This window comes from Enhydra lutris, unplaced genomic scaffold, assembly GCF_002288905.1.
Source record: "Enhydra lutris kenyoni isolate GAN:26980312 unplaced genomic scaffold, ASM228890v2 scaffoldscaffold86, whole genome shotgun sequence".
Classification (NCBI taxonomy): domain Eukaryota; kingdom Metazoa; phylum Chordata; class Mammalia; order Carnivora; family Mustelidae; genus Enhydra; species Enhydra lutris.
The window spans coordinates 70730-87967 of record NW_019154170.1 but is presented as its reverse complement, the minus strand read 5'-3'; the positions used below and the strand labels follow the sequence as shown (position 1 = coordinate 87967).

General features: G+C 41.4%; 2 protein-coding genes across 2 annotated transcripts in view; one reads left to right on the top strand and one right to left on the bottom strand.

The window, feature by feature from the left end:
- The first annotated feature begins 5077 nt into the window (after positions 1–5077).
- Positions 5078–6580, top strand: LOC111161629 (methyl-CpG binding domain protein 3 like 1). Its single transcript, XM_022525390.1, has 2 exons — positions 5078–5123; positions 5927–6580. The coding sequence occupies exon 2, from the start codon at positions 5945–5947 to the stop codon at positions 6578–6580; it is 636 nt and encodes a 211-aa protein (XP_022381098.1). The 5' UTR covers positions 5078–5123; positions 5927–5944.
- A 2542-nt stretch (positions 6581–9122) lies between these two features.
- Positions 9123–17238, bottom strand: part of LOC111161795 (mucin-16-like) — a 78767-nt gene continuing 70651 nt past the window's right edge. Inside the window, exons 63-68 of the mRNA XM_022525756.1 lie at positions 16376–16539; positions 15965–16032; positions 12399–12565; positions 10960–11001; positions 10675–10754; positions 9123–9292 (exon numbers count right to left, since the gene is read on the bottom strand). Coding sequence (XP_022381464.1) covers positions 9194–9292; positions 10675–10754; positions 10960–11001; positions 12399–12565; positions 15965–16032; positions 16376–16539 — 620 coding nt within the window. The 3' untranslated portion in view covers positions 9123–9193. The remainder of the gene's footprint in view (positions 9293–10674; positions 10755–10959; positions 11002–12398; positions 12566–15964; positions 16033–16375; positions 16540–17238) is intronic.

Sequence of the window (17238 nt, the reverse complement as noted above, 5' to 3'; positions counted from 1 at the left end):
TTTTAAAAAGAGGAAAATACACTCAAAGCAATAAGAAGTAAGGTGATAATGACAAAAATAACATCAATAAATTATAAAACAAATACAATAGATAATATGAAAAATGATAAAACTTTAAAAAGGAAATAAAATCCATGATTAAATAAAATAAGCTGTATTTATCAATGGTTTATAATAAAGAATTTATTTTCACCCCAAATATTTGATTCGATGTAATAAAGTTAGAATAGAACCATAATTTTTTAAAAGATTTTATTTATTTATTTGACAGACAGAGATCACAAGTAGGCAGAGAGGCAGGCAGAGAGAGAGGGAAGCAGGCTTCCTGCTGAACAGAGAGCCCGATGCGGGGCTTGATCCCAGGACCCCAAGATCATGACCTGAACCAAAATTAAGAGTTGGATGCTTAACCGACTGAGCCAGGTGCCCTGGAAGTGAAATTTTTCAAAGGGAAATAAGAACTCTCTCTCTCTCTCTCTCTCTCTCTTTTTTTTTTTTTTTGCAGGAAGAAATGAACAAGGGAAGATATGGAAAAAGTAATATTCCACGACATTGTCTAAAGTTTGTTAAGGGAGGAAAAATCCAAACAAATTGAAGAGGGATATGGAGGTTCCAGAAGCAAGCCCTTGTATATATGGAAGTTTAGTATTTGATAAATTTAGCATTTCAAGTAAGTTGGAAAGTGATTATTTAAAATTGAGGAGAATATATTGCATCTTTTAAAAATTGACTAATGTCTGCATTCAGAAAAAGTTTTATTTTATTTATTTTTATTTTTTAAAAAGATTTTATTTATTTATTTGATAGAGAGAGAGACAGCGAGAGAAGGAATACAAGCAGGGGGGGGTGGGAGAGGGAGAAGCAGTCTTCCAGCTGAGGGGGGAGCCTGATGGGGGGCTGGACCCCAGGACCCCGGAATCATGACCTGAGCCGAAGGCAGACGTTTAATGACTGAGCCACCCAGGCGCCCCCAGAAAAAGTTTTAAAACTAAAATTTAAATTTAACAACTTTACTAAAATAGTTCAAATACAACATGGAAAAATCATGTATAAGTTAGATTTTTTCACCCAAATGTGAATCTTTATACTGTCAGTTGATCAGACAAAACATAGAAGGTACATAAAGGGTGGTCTAAAAAGTTCTTAGTTAGGAAATGAGTTTTCCAGGGTAGAGGAGTGGCTGAAGCAATAGGGTACATACTTACTGTGTATTCAGTGGTGGAAGACATAGCTAGCTATAGCAGCAAATCCTCAAGGATAGTGTTAATAGGAGATGGAACACCAACCATGAGTCTTGATCTTTGAAGATAGGTGTAGACAGGGACTCTTAAAAAGGGAGGGGATAATCTGTTGATAGAGGCAAAATAGTTTTGATTGTTTCCTAATATTTGAATGAAAAAACATATAATGTTATATATCTGAGTGGTTTATTGTTCAAAAGCCTAAAAATGTGTTGGAGACTTAAGAGAGAAAACCTGAATGCCTATTTCCCCTGGGGCCCATTTTAATCCATAAAGCTCTTAAAGAGTAACTGGAGTGGAGGCTTCAGGGGACTTCTTGGACAACACCACCAGAGGGAATGCAGACCCCCAGTTCTGCTCTCAAGATCCAGCACAGGGGAGCATCTGCATAGACCTCCAGCCAGGGAGGGAACAAGATGACACCTTGAGGGGTGGGATGTGGGTAGAGGTGCTTGGTACCAGGAACTCATCTTTCCATCCTGCCAGCCATGACCTGGGGTATGGATGTGACAGATTGCCAGGTTTCCTACATCTAGCAACCTGTTGCTGCCCAGGAAGGTACCCCTCCTCGTTTCCTGCCTTCCCCCCCCCTTCCCCCCACCCCACATAGGAAGGGGTAAGGGGTGTGGGACTGCCCTGGTGGGATCACAGTTGTGGCTTGGCCTGGACTGACCTGTCCTGGGATGGCCTGTGTTACCTTAGGGTACCCTGTGGTGAATGGCCAGAGGTGTTAGAAATAAGGGTTGAGCCAATGTTGACGGCTACTGATAAGGCTCTCACTCTTGGGTCTCCTGAGGCCAGAGCCTCGGAAAATAGGGATACAATAGGATTGAATGTTGCTCTGTTGAGCGTCTCTGGTCAAGTGAGTTGGATGAGGGGCTGTCTCTAGAATGTGGGTGCCTGATGATCAGAATTCTGTTGGATTCTGTCACCAATGAAGTTAGGTCACTTTTTCAAAGCTCCATTTCCTGAACCCCTTCTGTCATTGACACCACCCAAATTCTCCACTAGACTGTTGACTGTTCCCCCTCCTTGGCCATGTCATCTCCATAACTACACAAATGTCCACCCCACCACTGACTGGGAATGTAACCAGGGCCCCAGCTTGGAGGAGTCAGAGCTGAGTTCAGTCATCTTTTTTCTCTGTCAGTTCCCTGTTCTGGAAAAGCCTTTGTGCCACTGAGGTCTCTCCAGTCTCCCAACTTGCACAATGTGGTATGAACTTGTATGAACATCCTTTGAACTAGTATGAACTAGTAACTACTTCCCTCTGACATCACCAGGTGTACATGAGATTATATCTGCAACACCGGTGGGGTGATGACATATGTATCTGATGAAGAAACTAAGAGGTGAGAATTACAAGAAGGGGATAGAGCACAGGATACCACTCAAAACAGGCTTGGGGTCCAGCTCTATCATTTACTAGATGTTCGACTTTGGACAAATTACTTACCTTGTCTGTGCCTCAGTTTCTCTGTCATTGGCAATAACAAGTGTACCTACTTTGTAAGGTCATGGAGAGTTATTAAAGGGGTTAGTGTTTGAAAATGCTTTGAACACCTAACGTATCTCAAGTGTTGTATCTGTATATTATAAACAAAATTTACAAATTCTTCTGGCAGAAGAAGCTCCAGAGGGCAAGAACTAGTGCCTTGATGTAAATAGAAATTACTCCACAACAGAGGGTAGATATATGAATGAATAATGTTTGTGAATGCATTACCTGTGTCACACATCCTCTGACCGATATTCCCAAGCAAAATCATACCCAAACATACCTGCTCTGTCTGGCATCCTTTTCTTTGATTCTATCCAGGAATCACTGGGGTTTCTTGGACCTTGTTAACCTTGCACACTATAGATTTTCTTCTCTGTGTCAGCAGATCCTAGTCCATGTCCAATCCCTGCAGCTCCCAGGGCCTGCACCCTGATCCTTCTCTTCACCTGGGAGAGAAGGGTCACCCCCAGAGCTTGGCACATGGAGCATGAACCTTGGAGAAAATGTTTCCTTACCCTGTAGCAGATAGAATGCAGTGGTGGGGTGGGTTGTTGGGAAAAATCCTCCAGCTGTTGTCAGAGGGATGGAGCCAGGGGATTTGCCAGCAACAGCTGGTCTGGTTGACGGGCCTTGGTGGTTAAATAGTTGGGAGGGCTGGCATGTTTCAGAAGGCCTAAGGTAATAGGATCAATATCATGGACATGCAATCAGAATCAGCCCAATGAGGCCATGTTAATCCAATCTCTTCTGTTCCCTGACTGACTCACAAATCCGGTAGTGATTTGATAATAATGATATTTGTGTTCTATCGTCTTTTCATTTATTGGGCAGAGTGATTATTAGTTACATTTCCTGTGTATTTTTAAAATGACTTTCCCTGAAATTGTTTCCCAAACAAATTGAATTTATAATAGAACCCAAGGATGGGCAACTCACAAAAAAAATCTTGATGCATAATCTCTGGTTTGGCTCTTTCTAACTGGTAAATTTTATGGACTTCTGAATTCTCTCTTGAGATCAAGTCTAGTTTGGACTCTGTGGGAGTGTGACCTCATGGCATTTGAGAAGTAATGGTGGTATTCTGGGATGACGTGTACTTGAGTGTGTGTGTGTGATGAATCTGCTGTGGCGTTGAAGTAGACTCTTCTTGGGAGAATTTCCCCAGACATTTTGCTTTGGGCTTTATTTTTATACACGGTTTTATCAGTGCTGTCAATAGGACCACTAAACACTCTATAACATGAATTTTTTTTAATTTAGTAGCCACCTTTAAAAAGATTTTAAAAAGGTGGGGACGCCTGGGTGGCTCAGTTGGTTAAGCAGCTGCCTTCGGCTCAGGTCATGATCCCAGCGTCCTGGGATCGAGTCCCACATCGGGCTCCTTGCTCATCAGGGAGCCTGCTTCTCCCTCTGCCTCTGCCTGCCATTCTGTCTGCCTGTGCTTGCTCTCTCTCCCTCTCTCTCTCTGACAAATAATTAAATAAAATCTTAAAAAAAAAGATTTTAAAAAGGTGTAAAATGAATTTTAATAGTATATTTAAAAAAATTATAACCAAGATATTTTTACCTGTGCTTGCAATCAATGTAAAAATTAATAGAGATAGTTTATGTTTTTCATGTGTGCTGAATATCAGAAATTCAGCATTTATAACGCAGTCTCATTTTTTAAGTTGAATCTTGTCGGATGTATCTGCTTTGTATTTAGATTGTATAGAAGTTTTCAACTTAAAGATCTTGTCATGTGAATACTGAAAAGTTCCTCCTGGGTCTAGTAACAAAGGAGTCATTGTGACCTTAACAGGGAAGAACCCACAGAATGGTGAGAGCAGATGGAAGAGTCGGGCGGTCTGAGGAGGTGCTTGAAGATGAGGCCCCAGAGGCACAGGATGGAGATGATCTTTTCTCCATGACTCACAATGAAAGGGAAGGAGTAGAAAGAGCCATTTCTCTGTGAAGTATCAGGCAAGTTAAGGGAACTTGGATATGTATGATGTAAAAAGAAAAGTAGGGAATGTTTGAAACAAGTTTTGTGAAAAGCCAAGGAGTAAGTATGCTGACACATAAAAATCAGAGTAAAATTCCAGGCATTATGGATGCTTTGCAGTGGAAGCGGTTGATTCTGGATTTATAGTGATTACCAAAGTATGTGTGCTCTCCTCACCAGTTATCCTAAGACTAGCAATAGCTATGGCATGGTGGATAACCAGGGTCTTCCAGATTTGAAATTTTACAAGGCAGATACGATACATGTTAAGGAATTCTGGATTATTCCAAGGGAATTATTGAGATCATAGACCATGGAATCCAGGATTGATAGGAATAGGAGAGAAAGTAAGGTGAGGATATGGTGATCTGGCATCACTTCCAATCTCAAGGAACAGGTAACATTGTATAAGGTAATTATTGTAGAAGTATACAATATTGCATATTGTATTTTTTGAGTGAAAACTGAAAATCAGGAATTTGTAGTAGGTGAATATGTTTTCTGAATTATTTATTTTTGACCATGACATTGTTGGTTGATGTGAATGTCTGGGATATGGGAGTGAGTTGCTAAGAGTGGGGCAGATGATAATTACACTATTGGTTTAAGCTCTGAACACCAAGTGGTCAGCAGGTAGACCAAATGAATAGTCACCTAACACAGACGGGTGGTGGGGCTGGAGATTTAGAAAAACACTGGGCACTGTGGATCTAGGGGTGGGGGGGAAGAACAGGAATTGTATGGTTAAGAGTGACAAGGACAAGTGAGAATAAATCATAAAAGAGAGGATCTTGTGGCTCCGTGGGTTAAAGCCTCTGCCTTCAGCTCAGGTCATGATCTCAGGGTCCTGGGATCAAGCCCCGCATTAGGCTCTCTGCTCAGCAGGGAGCCTGCTTCCTCCCTCTTTCTGCCTGCCTCTCTGCCTACTTGTGATTCTGTCAAATAAATAAATAAAATCTTTAACAACAACAACAACAACAAAAAGATGGTGAAGGGGAAATGATCTGGGGTAGGTCCTGAATTTTGATCTTGAACTTTCTGGTTTTCACTCAAATCTATTTGAGGCATTCTCAGGACACAGGTCACATCTATCCCCAGAAGTAGAGAAGGAAGGTAGAAGTAGAAGATAACCAATACGGTGTTCCTAAGAAGGCAGCCTTTTAAAACATTTTAAACCAATCTCATGATTTATGTTTATAGGGTAAAAGGAAAAGAAGTATGATGGTCAAGACTCCACAGAGGAAGCAGCAGGATTGTGGAAACCAATCCAAACCAATGTCTTGCTTAAGTGTCTCAATCCCTTTGAGGATGTCCAGTCACATATTCAAGAGGCCAGTAACCAGAATCGCATCCTATCCTGTAAATGAGGTCAGATGCCATCATTGGGAGGAAACCCTGGACAAGCCCCAGCAGATGTGCTGGCAGAAGAGGCTGCAAGGTCTCCAGGCCTATAGCAGTGCAGGGGAACTCTTAAGCACGTTGGATCTTGCCAAAGCCTTGCAAAAACTTGTTCCTAGGTGCTCAAGTGAATATCTGCCAGGTGTTCTTGCAGGTGGTCTGAACCCCAGCCCCACGCCCACCTCTACTGTGTCTTCAGATTTGGTAAAAGTGATTCCAGGAGCTGGTCTGGGTATCCCACAGCTTCTGTGCAAGCAGTTTTTGGTGACTGAGGAAGATATCAGGAAACAGGAAAGGAAAGTAAAGACAGCAAGAGAAAGGTTGGCCATGGCACTGGCTGTAGACAGACTTGCTAGAGAGGCAGAGAAAATGAGGGGCCAAGAAGCACATCCCAAAAAACACCATGAGAAAAAAGAGAAGCTAGTGCAGGTGAAATGGAGCGTGGGACTTTATTAAGGTCTCTTTGCAGTGTCCATGGTGCCTTCATATGCTCCTGAGCCCTCGAAACTTTAATATGTACTGGTACTTTGCTTATATTAAATTATTTTGTGTGACATAGACAATAGACACAGTGATCTTTTTGAGCTGCGAGATTGGGTTTCAGGTGAGGAGAGAAAGGAGGTCTTTCCTTTCCATGAAGTACTGTTATCTTCTTTTACTCTGTATGTTATTTGCATTTTAAAGTCAACAGAGAGTGGTCAAAGTCATGGCATTATTTAGTGTTCTGCCTTCACAGTCAGGGTAAAACATGCCTGGTTGAAATGGACTATTCTTTTTGTGTTAAGATTCCAACAGATTCCAACATAATTTTTTTTTTTATGTTCTCAAAGAAGATGTATGTTTGTAGGTCTCTATTTTTCTGTTCTTTGTTGCATGTTAATTCAGAATTCAGTACAAGGAAATACCAGACTTCTCACTTTTTAAAATATCTCTATGTGTTGGAAATCTGATTCCCAAAAATGGATGTGCCATTTTGGGGATCCTGATGTCAAAAGAGACTGTTTTCAGTATCATTAATCTATCACTGAACCACACTGCTCATTGGGATTTAATTGTCAATTTGCCTGAGCAAACTGTGGTAATATTTAAAGCCTTTTCATCATTACTTAACTTTTGTCTCATGGGTTCATCAGTTTCTGAGAATGAGTTTTTAAAAAATAATATTTGTAGTATTTCTATCTTACCTAAAAATGAGTTATTTTATTTTATTGTTTTTTACTATGTTATGTTAGTCACCATACAGTATGTCATTAGTTTTTAATGTAGTATTCCAAGATTCATTGTTTACATATAACACCCAATGCTCCATGCAATACGTGCTCTCCTTAATACCCATCACCAGGCCAACCCATCCCCCCACCCCCCTACTCTCTAAAACCCTCAGTTTGTTTCTCAGAGTCCACAGTCTCTCATGATTCATTTCCCCCTCCGATTTTTAACCCCCTTCATTTTCCCCTTCTTTCTCCTATTGTTCTCCATGCTATTCCTTATCTTCCAAAAGTAAGTGAAACCATATGATAATTGACTTCCTCTGCTATACTTATTTCACTCGGCATAATCTCCTCCAGTCCCGTCCATATTGATGCAAAATTTGGTTATTCATCCTTTCTGATGGCTCAGTAATATCCCATCCTCTCTTCTTCCATGAGGCACTCATCTGGAATTTTAGAATGTGCTTTAACACCTTGTTTGAAGACTAATTCTGATTTAGGTACACTGAATTTTTTCTTTCCCTCATCACTCCTGTTACATTTTTCTGGGTTCACATTTCTGCTTCCTGATGTACATCCTTGACTGGTTCTTTGACTGAAGGCCTCTGGCAGGGCAATGTTGAGTCTGTCCATATTTCAGAAAGTGTTTTTACCTTTTTCTTCAACAGATAGTGTGGTGAGGTGTTTAACTTAGGTTCTTAGTAAATTTTTTCCTTCCTGGTTATTTAGTATCTCTGAGCCTCTGTATCATTAGCTATAAAATGGGAATGCAGCTCTCAAGGATGGTGAGTGTTAGCTGAGACAATGCTTGCAGAGGCTAGAGACTGAGAAGGCAGCTGGGAAAGTTTGCCACTCATGTTGCTTAGGAGATATTAAGGCATCAATAATGATGTAGCTCTTGTTATCATTATTATGATTTCCAGAGAAGGCATTCTCAGAGAATGACTGCTTAAGACTGAGGATATGACTCTCACACCAAGTAAGTTTGAACAGGTGGCATTGCCGTGACTTCTCTGCCCTTGGGTGTCTTCAGCTGTGGTTGTCTGCAAAAGGTGTAGAGCTCATGCCAACTAGTCCTGCAAATCCAAAGCAGGACAGCACAGCTTGCCTCATGCCTTGCTCATCTGGGGCTGCTTGCTGGGGCAACCCTGCTCTATCTAGTTGGAGTCAGCACAGAGAAAGATGAAGAAAGACTGTCTAGCCTTTTCCTCAGATTTTTTTCTTTCCCACTGAGTGTTATTTAACTTTATATCCAAAGCAGAAACCATGTCTCTCAAGCCTTGAGGTTTCTCTGGGACTGAGGCTTCCCAGATACCTGGTCATTTCGGCTCCAAGTCCCAATGTTGATTGCACAGTCATTCCTGACTCACTCATTCCTTCTTGGACCATTTCCCATCTTGGAGGACTCATGAGGGGAGAGGAGCCCCTCAGGCAGACTGGTCTGGAAGTCCTGGTGAACCCGAGCTTCTGAGAATGAGACAGTGTCAGGAGAACATCAGGGGTGGGGAAATATGGAGGAACGGAGATGGGTGTGGTGGTTGGCACAGAGCCAAGGGGAGGTGTGCTCCAAGGTTTCTAGGAAGAGAAACCTCGAATTGAGGTGGAATGTTGATTTTACATGATACAATGTCTGGGTCTCTTGCCAGTTCTGATGCCTCTGAGGGAGGAAATGGTGTGAAGCCAAAAGACAGAACTGCAGCTGCCCTTCAGGGCTCAGTGAAAGGAAAAACCTTTCATCTCGGTCTCCTGTGAACCAGTCAGAGGCCAAGTCAAGAAGGGCCCAGAGACTGTGTCTGACCAGTGTGGTTTATTCCTATTCCAGTGTGGTTATTCCTGTTGGAGCCCCCAGGCAGAGCTCTCACTGCAGCTTCCTCAGGTCCAGATGAGGCAGGTAATAGCCCAGGCTGTGCTGCTGAACCTCGTAGCCTCCCTCCTTCTTCCGCCGGCAGACGTTGACCTGTGAGGGCAAGAAGAGGGCGTAAGAATGGCCTGGGACCTCAGGGATGAGGGTGGCCAAAGCCACAGATGCCTGGTGCCTTCTGTGTGTGTCTCAACCTTTTTCTACTTCATTTTCTCTCAGGCATGCCTCGTCCTTTTATCTCTTTCTCTTCTCTCTTCCCTTCAACTCTGTTTTTCTACCCTTTTCTCTGATACCCCATTCATATCCTCTCCTTCCCTCCCTCCACACAGGCACCCTCTACTTAACTGAGGTTTAACTGGTGTACAATGAGCTGTATGCATGTAAAGCAAATGATTTGACAAGTTTTGATTATAACTTTGTGAACCATCACCACAATCAAGACAGGGAAAGCTCGTCATCCCCCAAAGTGTCCTCTTGCTCCTTTGTAATTCCTCCTTCCCTGCCATTTGCAAAAACTTTCTCATTCCCAGGGAGCCACTGATCTGATTGATATCCCTGTAGATTAACTTGTCTTCTGTAATTTGTTTATAAACAGGATCATACACTATGTACTCATTGTTATCTAGCTTCTTTCACTCCACATTATTATTTTGAGATTTATGCATGTCAGTGCATGTATTTGTCATTCATTCCTTTTTATTCCTGAATTAGTATTCCATTGTGGGGCTAGACCAGGGTTTGTTGATCCATTCATCTGTTGACGGACCTCTGGGTTGTTTTCAGTTTTTGGCTGGTAAAATAAAGTTATTATGAACATTTGTGTACAAGTCTTTGTATAGATTCTAGTCTATTCTAATTTTAATTTAATTTAACTATTTAATTTAATTTAATGTTATTTCTCTTGCATGAATTCTTAGGAGTGGAATGGCTGGGTAGGTATATGCAACCTTTAAAAATGCATCTAAGCTATTTCTCAACAGCATTCTCTGAGAGGTCTAGTAGTTCCTCATCTTTATCACCATTTGTCAGAGTCAATCTTTTCAATTTTAGCCATCCTCATGTGTCATAGTATCTCTTATGACTTTCACTTATGTTTCCTTAAGACTTATGTTGTTTAAAAGAAGGAAAAAGCAAGGGGCACTGGGTGACTCAGTCAGTTAAGACGCCGACTCTTGACTTCAGCTTAGGTCATGATCTCAGGGTCCTGGGATGGAGCCCCCTGTCAGGCTCCACGCTCTTTGGGGAGTCTGCTTGAGGAGTCTCTCTCTCTCTGTCTCCCTCTTCCCCTCTGTCTGCTCATTCTCTCTCTCTCAAATAAATAAATCTTTAAAAAATTCTTTAAAAAAGGAAAAAGCAAAACACACACAAACTATGAGAGAAATTCACAAAACATATTCCCAGCAAAGGAAATATATTTATAAAGCATAAAGAACTCTTATAACCTAATAGTAAGAAGACAAGCAACCCTCCTTACTTACCAGGAAGCAGCAGATCAGGCATGTGATGAGTACCAGGAGTCCTGCCAAGCAGATAAGGATGATGGCCCAGTAGGGGAGGTCTGGGGAGACAAGTGCTGTTGTGAGTCACCTCCTGTCATTCCCCTAGAAGCTCCTGCTTTCCCTGCACTGTGCCTAACAGTCCCTGACATGGGTTGTCCAGCTTTCACCATTATCAAGACTCTGGGCACATGGTTTTCGTTAAGTACAGCATCAAGACATTCCTTCCCCCAAGACATCCTGGGCTGGGACTTCTTTGAGACTTACCAGAATTCTCAGTTAAGACATCATTTATGTTGGGAGAATACCCTGGAAATGAATGAAATGGAGAATGCATGTGAGCGTGTTTTGTGCTTTTTAAATTTTGTTTTTATGCTTTTTAAATAAGACTTTTCAAATACACAGAAAAACAGAGTATCACAAACATACATCATCTAGATTTAACAATGCATATTTTACCCAATTAAAACAATATTTCATCCAATGTATAAATTGTTAGCACTTGCCACCCTTGCTTCATTCGTATTTTCCCTGAAATGTTGAAGTAGAAATCATAATGTTCACCCATTTTTCTCTAAAAAATGAGGACACTTTGCTACATAATCCAAGGAGCGTAATAAATTAATCAAATTCATACCTCTGGGCAAGGAGGGCTGAAATTGGGCTGGGCCATCTTATGATGGTTTTGGGGAGAATGGGTTATCATAGCTGACAAGACCAAGAGATGTCTCTAAATTTGTAAATTCCCACTCAAAAGCTCTCTTCCCTGCCCAGAAACACATTCACCCCTTCTCCTTTACTAAGTTGTTTTATACTCATTTTCCAGGATTCACCTACAATGTAAGTTTTTTCCAGGAAGGCTTCTGTGATGACCACTTCCAAGTATGATTTATTTCACACCAAATAATTAATACTTTCCAATTGCCTATTCTTGTCATTGTAACTGCAGCATAAACCCCATGAAGGTAGGGACACATAGCACCCACTGGGCATGGGAGAGAGTTTCAGGTCACCCTACTGGACAGCCCCTCCCCAGACAACTTCTTACAGATGTGCTGTCCAATACGGAGCAGCTACAAGTAGCTTCTTAAATTAAAAATAATTTTAATCAACTCAAATTTAAAAATCTGTTACCTTGGTAACATTAAAAATCAGTAACTATAAAAGCCACTCACAATAGCCAGATTTTAAGTATACAACAGTCACATGCAGCCATTGTGCTGGACGGCACAGATAGAGAACATTCCATTATTGCAGAAAGTGCTACTGCATGGTGCTGATCCAGAGCAGAACTTGGCAAACTACAGCCTATGGGCCAAGTCAGGTCCATTCTTACACAGGTCCTCTTTTTATACAGCCTGTCTTGGAGAAAAGGCTAGTTCATATGCAGCTCAGAGCTAGAATCCCCCACTGACCACTGGCCAAGTGACTTTTAGTACAGGGATGAGAAACAGAATTCCAGAGAGGTGAAGTGACCCGCCTGAGGTCACAGAGCTATCTCTGAGAAAGCAAGTGTCTCTAATATCCCACTGGGTATCCCTTCCTCTCCCTCAATGGTAGATAAAGCCTGGGGGGAATATGCCACCTCCCATAAGCCTAAAAATGTTTAATGCTGACTCAACCCCAGGTCTTTAGATTCCCAGGAAAGACCCCACATGTGGAGGTTGGACCCCTAAACTCCTGCCCCAATGACCAAGAAGCCTTACCATCCACAAGGACACTGTTTCTGTCCAGGGTAAAGTTCTGCAGCTGGGTGCCATTATTGGTCAGCCTCAGGAACTCCAAATAAATGGCAACTCTGCCCAGTTTCCGAAACAATGGTGAAAAGTTACACAGTGAATCCACCCCAGTGTGGCTACTGTGTGGAACAGACCTGGAAGGGCAAAAGGGATGAACAAGACTACCTTGAATTCTACCTTGCTTCAGGTTCCCTGCTTCTAGGTCCTGTCCAAAAGAACCTTCTGCAATAATACAAACGTTGGTGTCTGCAATGTCAAAATACAGTCATTATTAGCCCCATTTTGTTGTTGAGCACTTAAAATATGCTAGTGTGGGTGAGGAAATGAATGTCTCATTTTGTTTAATTTAATTAGGTTATAAATAAAAAGCCATGGGGAGAACATTTTTGAAATGTTTGCTGTAAGGACTTCCAAAAATCCATAAAATCATTGAGAACACTGGCAAGAATGGTCAAAATCAACTTTTTCAGAAGTCTAGAAATTAACCAAAGGCTTGTAACAATCTGAGGATCGGTTAGTTAAGAAAAAAATAGGATGTCAGAAAAAATGGCTGAAAACTCTGAAAGTGTGTCCTTCCAAAAAAATAAAAAATAAGGGGAAGTGGGTGGGTGGGGGGATCAGGTAAATGGATGATGGGCATTAAGGAGGACACTTGATGTAATGAGCACTGGGTGTTATATGCAACTGATGACTCATTAAATACTATCCTTGAAAATCCATAAATAAACTAATGCAATCATGGACAACTGATTTTCAACAAGGGTGCCGAGATAACAGGGAAAGAATAGCCTAGTTAACAAATTGGTACTGATACAATTAAATATCCATAAACTAAAGAATGAAGTTGGACTCATACCTCACAACACAGACAAAAATTAGCAAAATAAATCAAATGCCTAAATATAAGAGATAAAATTATAAAACTCTTAGGAAAAAAATGCTGGGTGTAAATCTTTGTGAATTTGGATTAGGCAATGGTTTCTTTGATTTGGGACTAAAATCACAAACAACCAAAGAAAAAATTGATAAATTGAGAGTCATCAAAATTAAAGATGAAATTAAAATTAAAGATGTGTTTCAAAGGGTAGTACCTAGAAGGTGAAAAGGCAACGTGACAAATAGAAGAACATATTTACAAATCATATATCTGACAAAGATCTAGTATCCAGAACACACAAAAATGGTGATAACTCAACAATAAAAAAATCAGTGTAAAACTGGGAAAAGGATTTAAATAGAAATTTCTGCAAAGAAGATAGGAAATGACCAATCGGAACTAAAAAATAAATGTTTACTGTCTTGTTAATTTTGGCCATTCTAACTGGTGTAAGGTGGTATCTCAATGTGGTTTTGATTTATGGCCAAAACACACAATGTGTGTTGGAGAGGATGTGGAGAAAGGGGAACCCTCTTACACTGTTGGTGGGAATGCAAGCTGGTGCAGCCACTTTGGAAAACAGTGTGGAGATTCCTCAAGAAATTAAAAATAGAGCTTCCCTATGACCCTGCAATTGCACTACTGGGTATTTACCCCCAAAATACAGATGTAGTAAAAAGAAGGGCCATCTGTACCCCAATGTTCATAGCAGCAATGGCCATGGTCGCCAAACTGTGGAAAGAACCAAGATGCCCTTCAACGGATGAGTGGATAAGGAAGATGTGGTCCATATACATTATGCAGTATTATGCCTCCATCAGAAAGGATGAATACCCAACTTTTGTATCAACATGGACGGGACTGGAAGAGATTATACTGAGTGAAATAAGTCAAGCAGAGAGAGTCAATTATCATATGGTTTCACTTATTTGTGGAGCATAGGAAATAACACGGAGGACATGGGGAGATGGAGAGGAGAAGGGAGTTGGGGGAAACTGGGGGGGATGAACCATGAGAGACTATGGACTCTGAAAAACAATCTGAGGGTTTTGAAGGGGCGGGGGGTGGGAGGTTGGGTGAGTCTGGTGGTAGGTATTATGGAGGTCAGGTATTGCATGGAGCACTGGGTGTGGTGCATACAATGAATTCTGGTACACTGAAAAGAAATAAAAAAAATAAAAAAAATTTTTAAAAAAGTTCAACATCACTAATTGTTAGGAAAATGCAAATTGGAACAACAGTGAGATACCATTTCACATCCACTGGGATGACTGTAGTAAAAAAAGGGATAATAACAATTGTTGGTGAGGATCGGGATAGTTTGGAACTCATACATTGCTTATGGGAGTGGGAAATGGTAGAACCTCTGTGGCAAACATTTCAGTAGTTCCTCAAAAGTTAGCCTGGAATTACCATATGACCATACAATACCAGTCCTATGTACATGCCCAAGAGAACTGAAAACACAAGCTGATGCAAAAACTTACACAAAAATGATCATAGCAACATTATTCATAATAGACATAAAAGTGGAGATAACCCAAGGTTCATCAGTGAATGAATGGATAAATGCAAAGTGGTTTACCTCCTTACAGTTTGCCTCCGTAAGAGACTCTTAACTCCAGGACACAAACTGAGGGTTGCTGGGGCAGGGGATGGGGTAATTGGGGGATGGGCATGAAGGAGGGCATGTGATGCAATGAGCACTGCGTGTTACGTGTAACTCATGAATCACTAAATTCTACCTCTTAAACTGATAATACAGTGTATGTTAATTAAACTGAATTTAAATAAAAGTTTTTTTTTAAGTAGTAGAGCTATACAACAGATATTATTTAGTCATTAAAAAAGGAATGAAGTACTTATACGTGTTACAACATGGATGGATCTTGAAAACATTATGCTCAGGGAAAGAAGTTGGTCACAAAAGGCCCCGTAGTTTTTGAATCCATTAATATGGGATGTTCAGAATAGGCAAATCCAGACAGACAGAAAGTAGGTTATTGTTTGCTATGGGATGTGGATTAAGGGAGGAGTAGGAAGCAACTGCTAATGGGGACAGGATTTTTTTAAAAGAACATTCCACACCCTGCATCACATCTACATCAAAAACTAATGATGTACTAGTCGGTGGCTAACTGAACATAATTTTAAAAAATTCCACCATTAGATAGTGGGATGATTGTACTACTCTACAAATAAAGCACTAAATTGAGCACTTCAAAGGGGTCCATTTTCTATGTGATCCTATCTCAGTAGATATATGAGAAGTTTGGATTGGCTCTTTTGACTAGTGGCTACACTACTGAGCAGCACAGTCCGACTGCTGGATTCTAAGTCATCTGGTTCTAGCCACCCCCATCTTCTATGGATCCTGACTTCAATGGCTAATTTCTTAAGGCATGGATGCTCTACTCCACATCCCATGGCCCAACATCAGGTGCCTCCAGGTCTGCTGAAGTCTACTCTGGCTTTCTTGAATTTCTGAGCCAGTTGGGTTCACTGGTTTAGGAATAAGTTGGTTTTTAGGTAACAGTTCAATACTCCCAGGGCTATTTTCCATAAGAGCTAGAACTGGGACCATGACAATGGGGACACTTTTACTTAAAGGACATCAGGAGTCTCCAGAGTGATTAGATCCTGAGCTGGAACTCACCTGAATGCTAAAACTTGACAGCCAGAGAAAAAACTCTTGATGCTGCTGTTTCGGAAGACCTGGTTGAGCTGAAAGATAGGACAATGTTCCCTTGATCACCATCCCAGGCCAAGTGGCAGGAGAATTTTTAGCCACTGAGCATACTTCCCTTCTATTTTTTCCCATCTATTTTTTCTTATCTCAACAAACACTAGCCCAGATAAGTGTACCAAAGGACATCCCATTCCAGAGTATGACTTAGCTACAGGACCCTGGACTAGCTACTGAAACTCTCTGGGCCTGTTTCTTAATTTGTAAATGGGCATAAGAACCTATCTTCATGAATTGTTATGAAATTGTTAAGAAAAATCACCCTCTGACTACCCAGTGTCCATAGGTCTGTCTCTACATGGGAATGGAGTGGATTCTCACCGCATTCTCAATACTTCTCTTGTTCTGCCGGTGTTTGGTGGTGCCTGGCTGGGCTATGTCCTGGGAATAGAGTAGGTTGGTAACAGTGAAATTCAGCTGGAAGTGCTCAGGGCTGGGACTGCTTGTTGGTATGTCTGTTGGTAGATGAGCTGATGGCTCCACTTCTATAATAAAAAGAAGGTATAAAAGTCCCAATCAGGTGAAGATTTTAGCGAAAAAGTCATTCCAGCTAGTCTACTTATTCCTGGCAATGTGACCGGAGTTGGATTTTTAAAGATGTTTTGCATAAGGCCCTCTATCCACCCAGCCACTTTGTATCCATTGATCTCTCTATCCACCAACTCTCCCCCAAGCATTATGAGAGCTCACTAGTATGTGGGGATGAGGAGATTGGGCTCTTCTGGGGGCACAGAAGGCAAGTTCAGGTGCTGATCACCCTAGGGGACATCTGTCATACACCTTTGTTGACCTAAGTTCCTAATGTGTCTTGCTGCCTCTGGTCTTCTCCCCTTCCCAATCCACTCTCTATACAACACCCAGAGGATGAGCTTTCTAAAGCAGAATTCTGTTATGTTCCTCTGCAAACCATTCCAGTGCCCAAGAAAGTCCCTGCCTGCTTCTATAGCTTCACCCACCACTTCTCCCATGTCAAAGTGTTTGCTCCAGCCACACCAAACTCCTTAGAGCCTCCCCAAATATTCTGTCTTCTAGGATATAAACACATGTAACTCGACTCCCTAACTCTTCCCATTGGCTAGGTCATGTTCACCATCACATCTCAGTTTGCTCATTACTTCCTCCAGAAAACTTTCCAAGATGGGCTGTGTGTCCCTCCTTGGGGTTCCCTCAGGTTCTTGAAATTC

Bases quoted from the DNA above. Each gene is read 5' to 3' on its own strand.
- LOC111161629 (XM_022525390.1), top strand. From the start codon at position 5,945: ATGATGGTCAAGACTCCACAGAGGAAGCAGCAGGATTGTGGAAACCAA.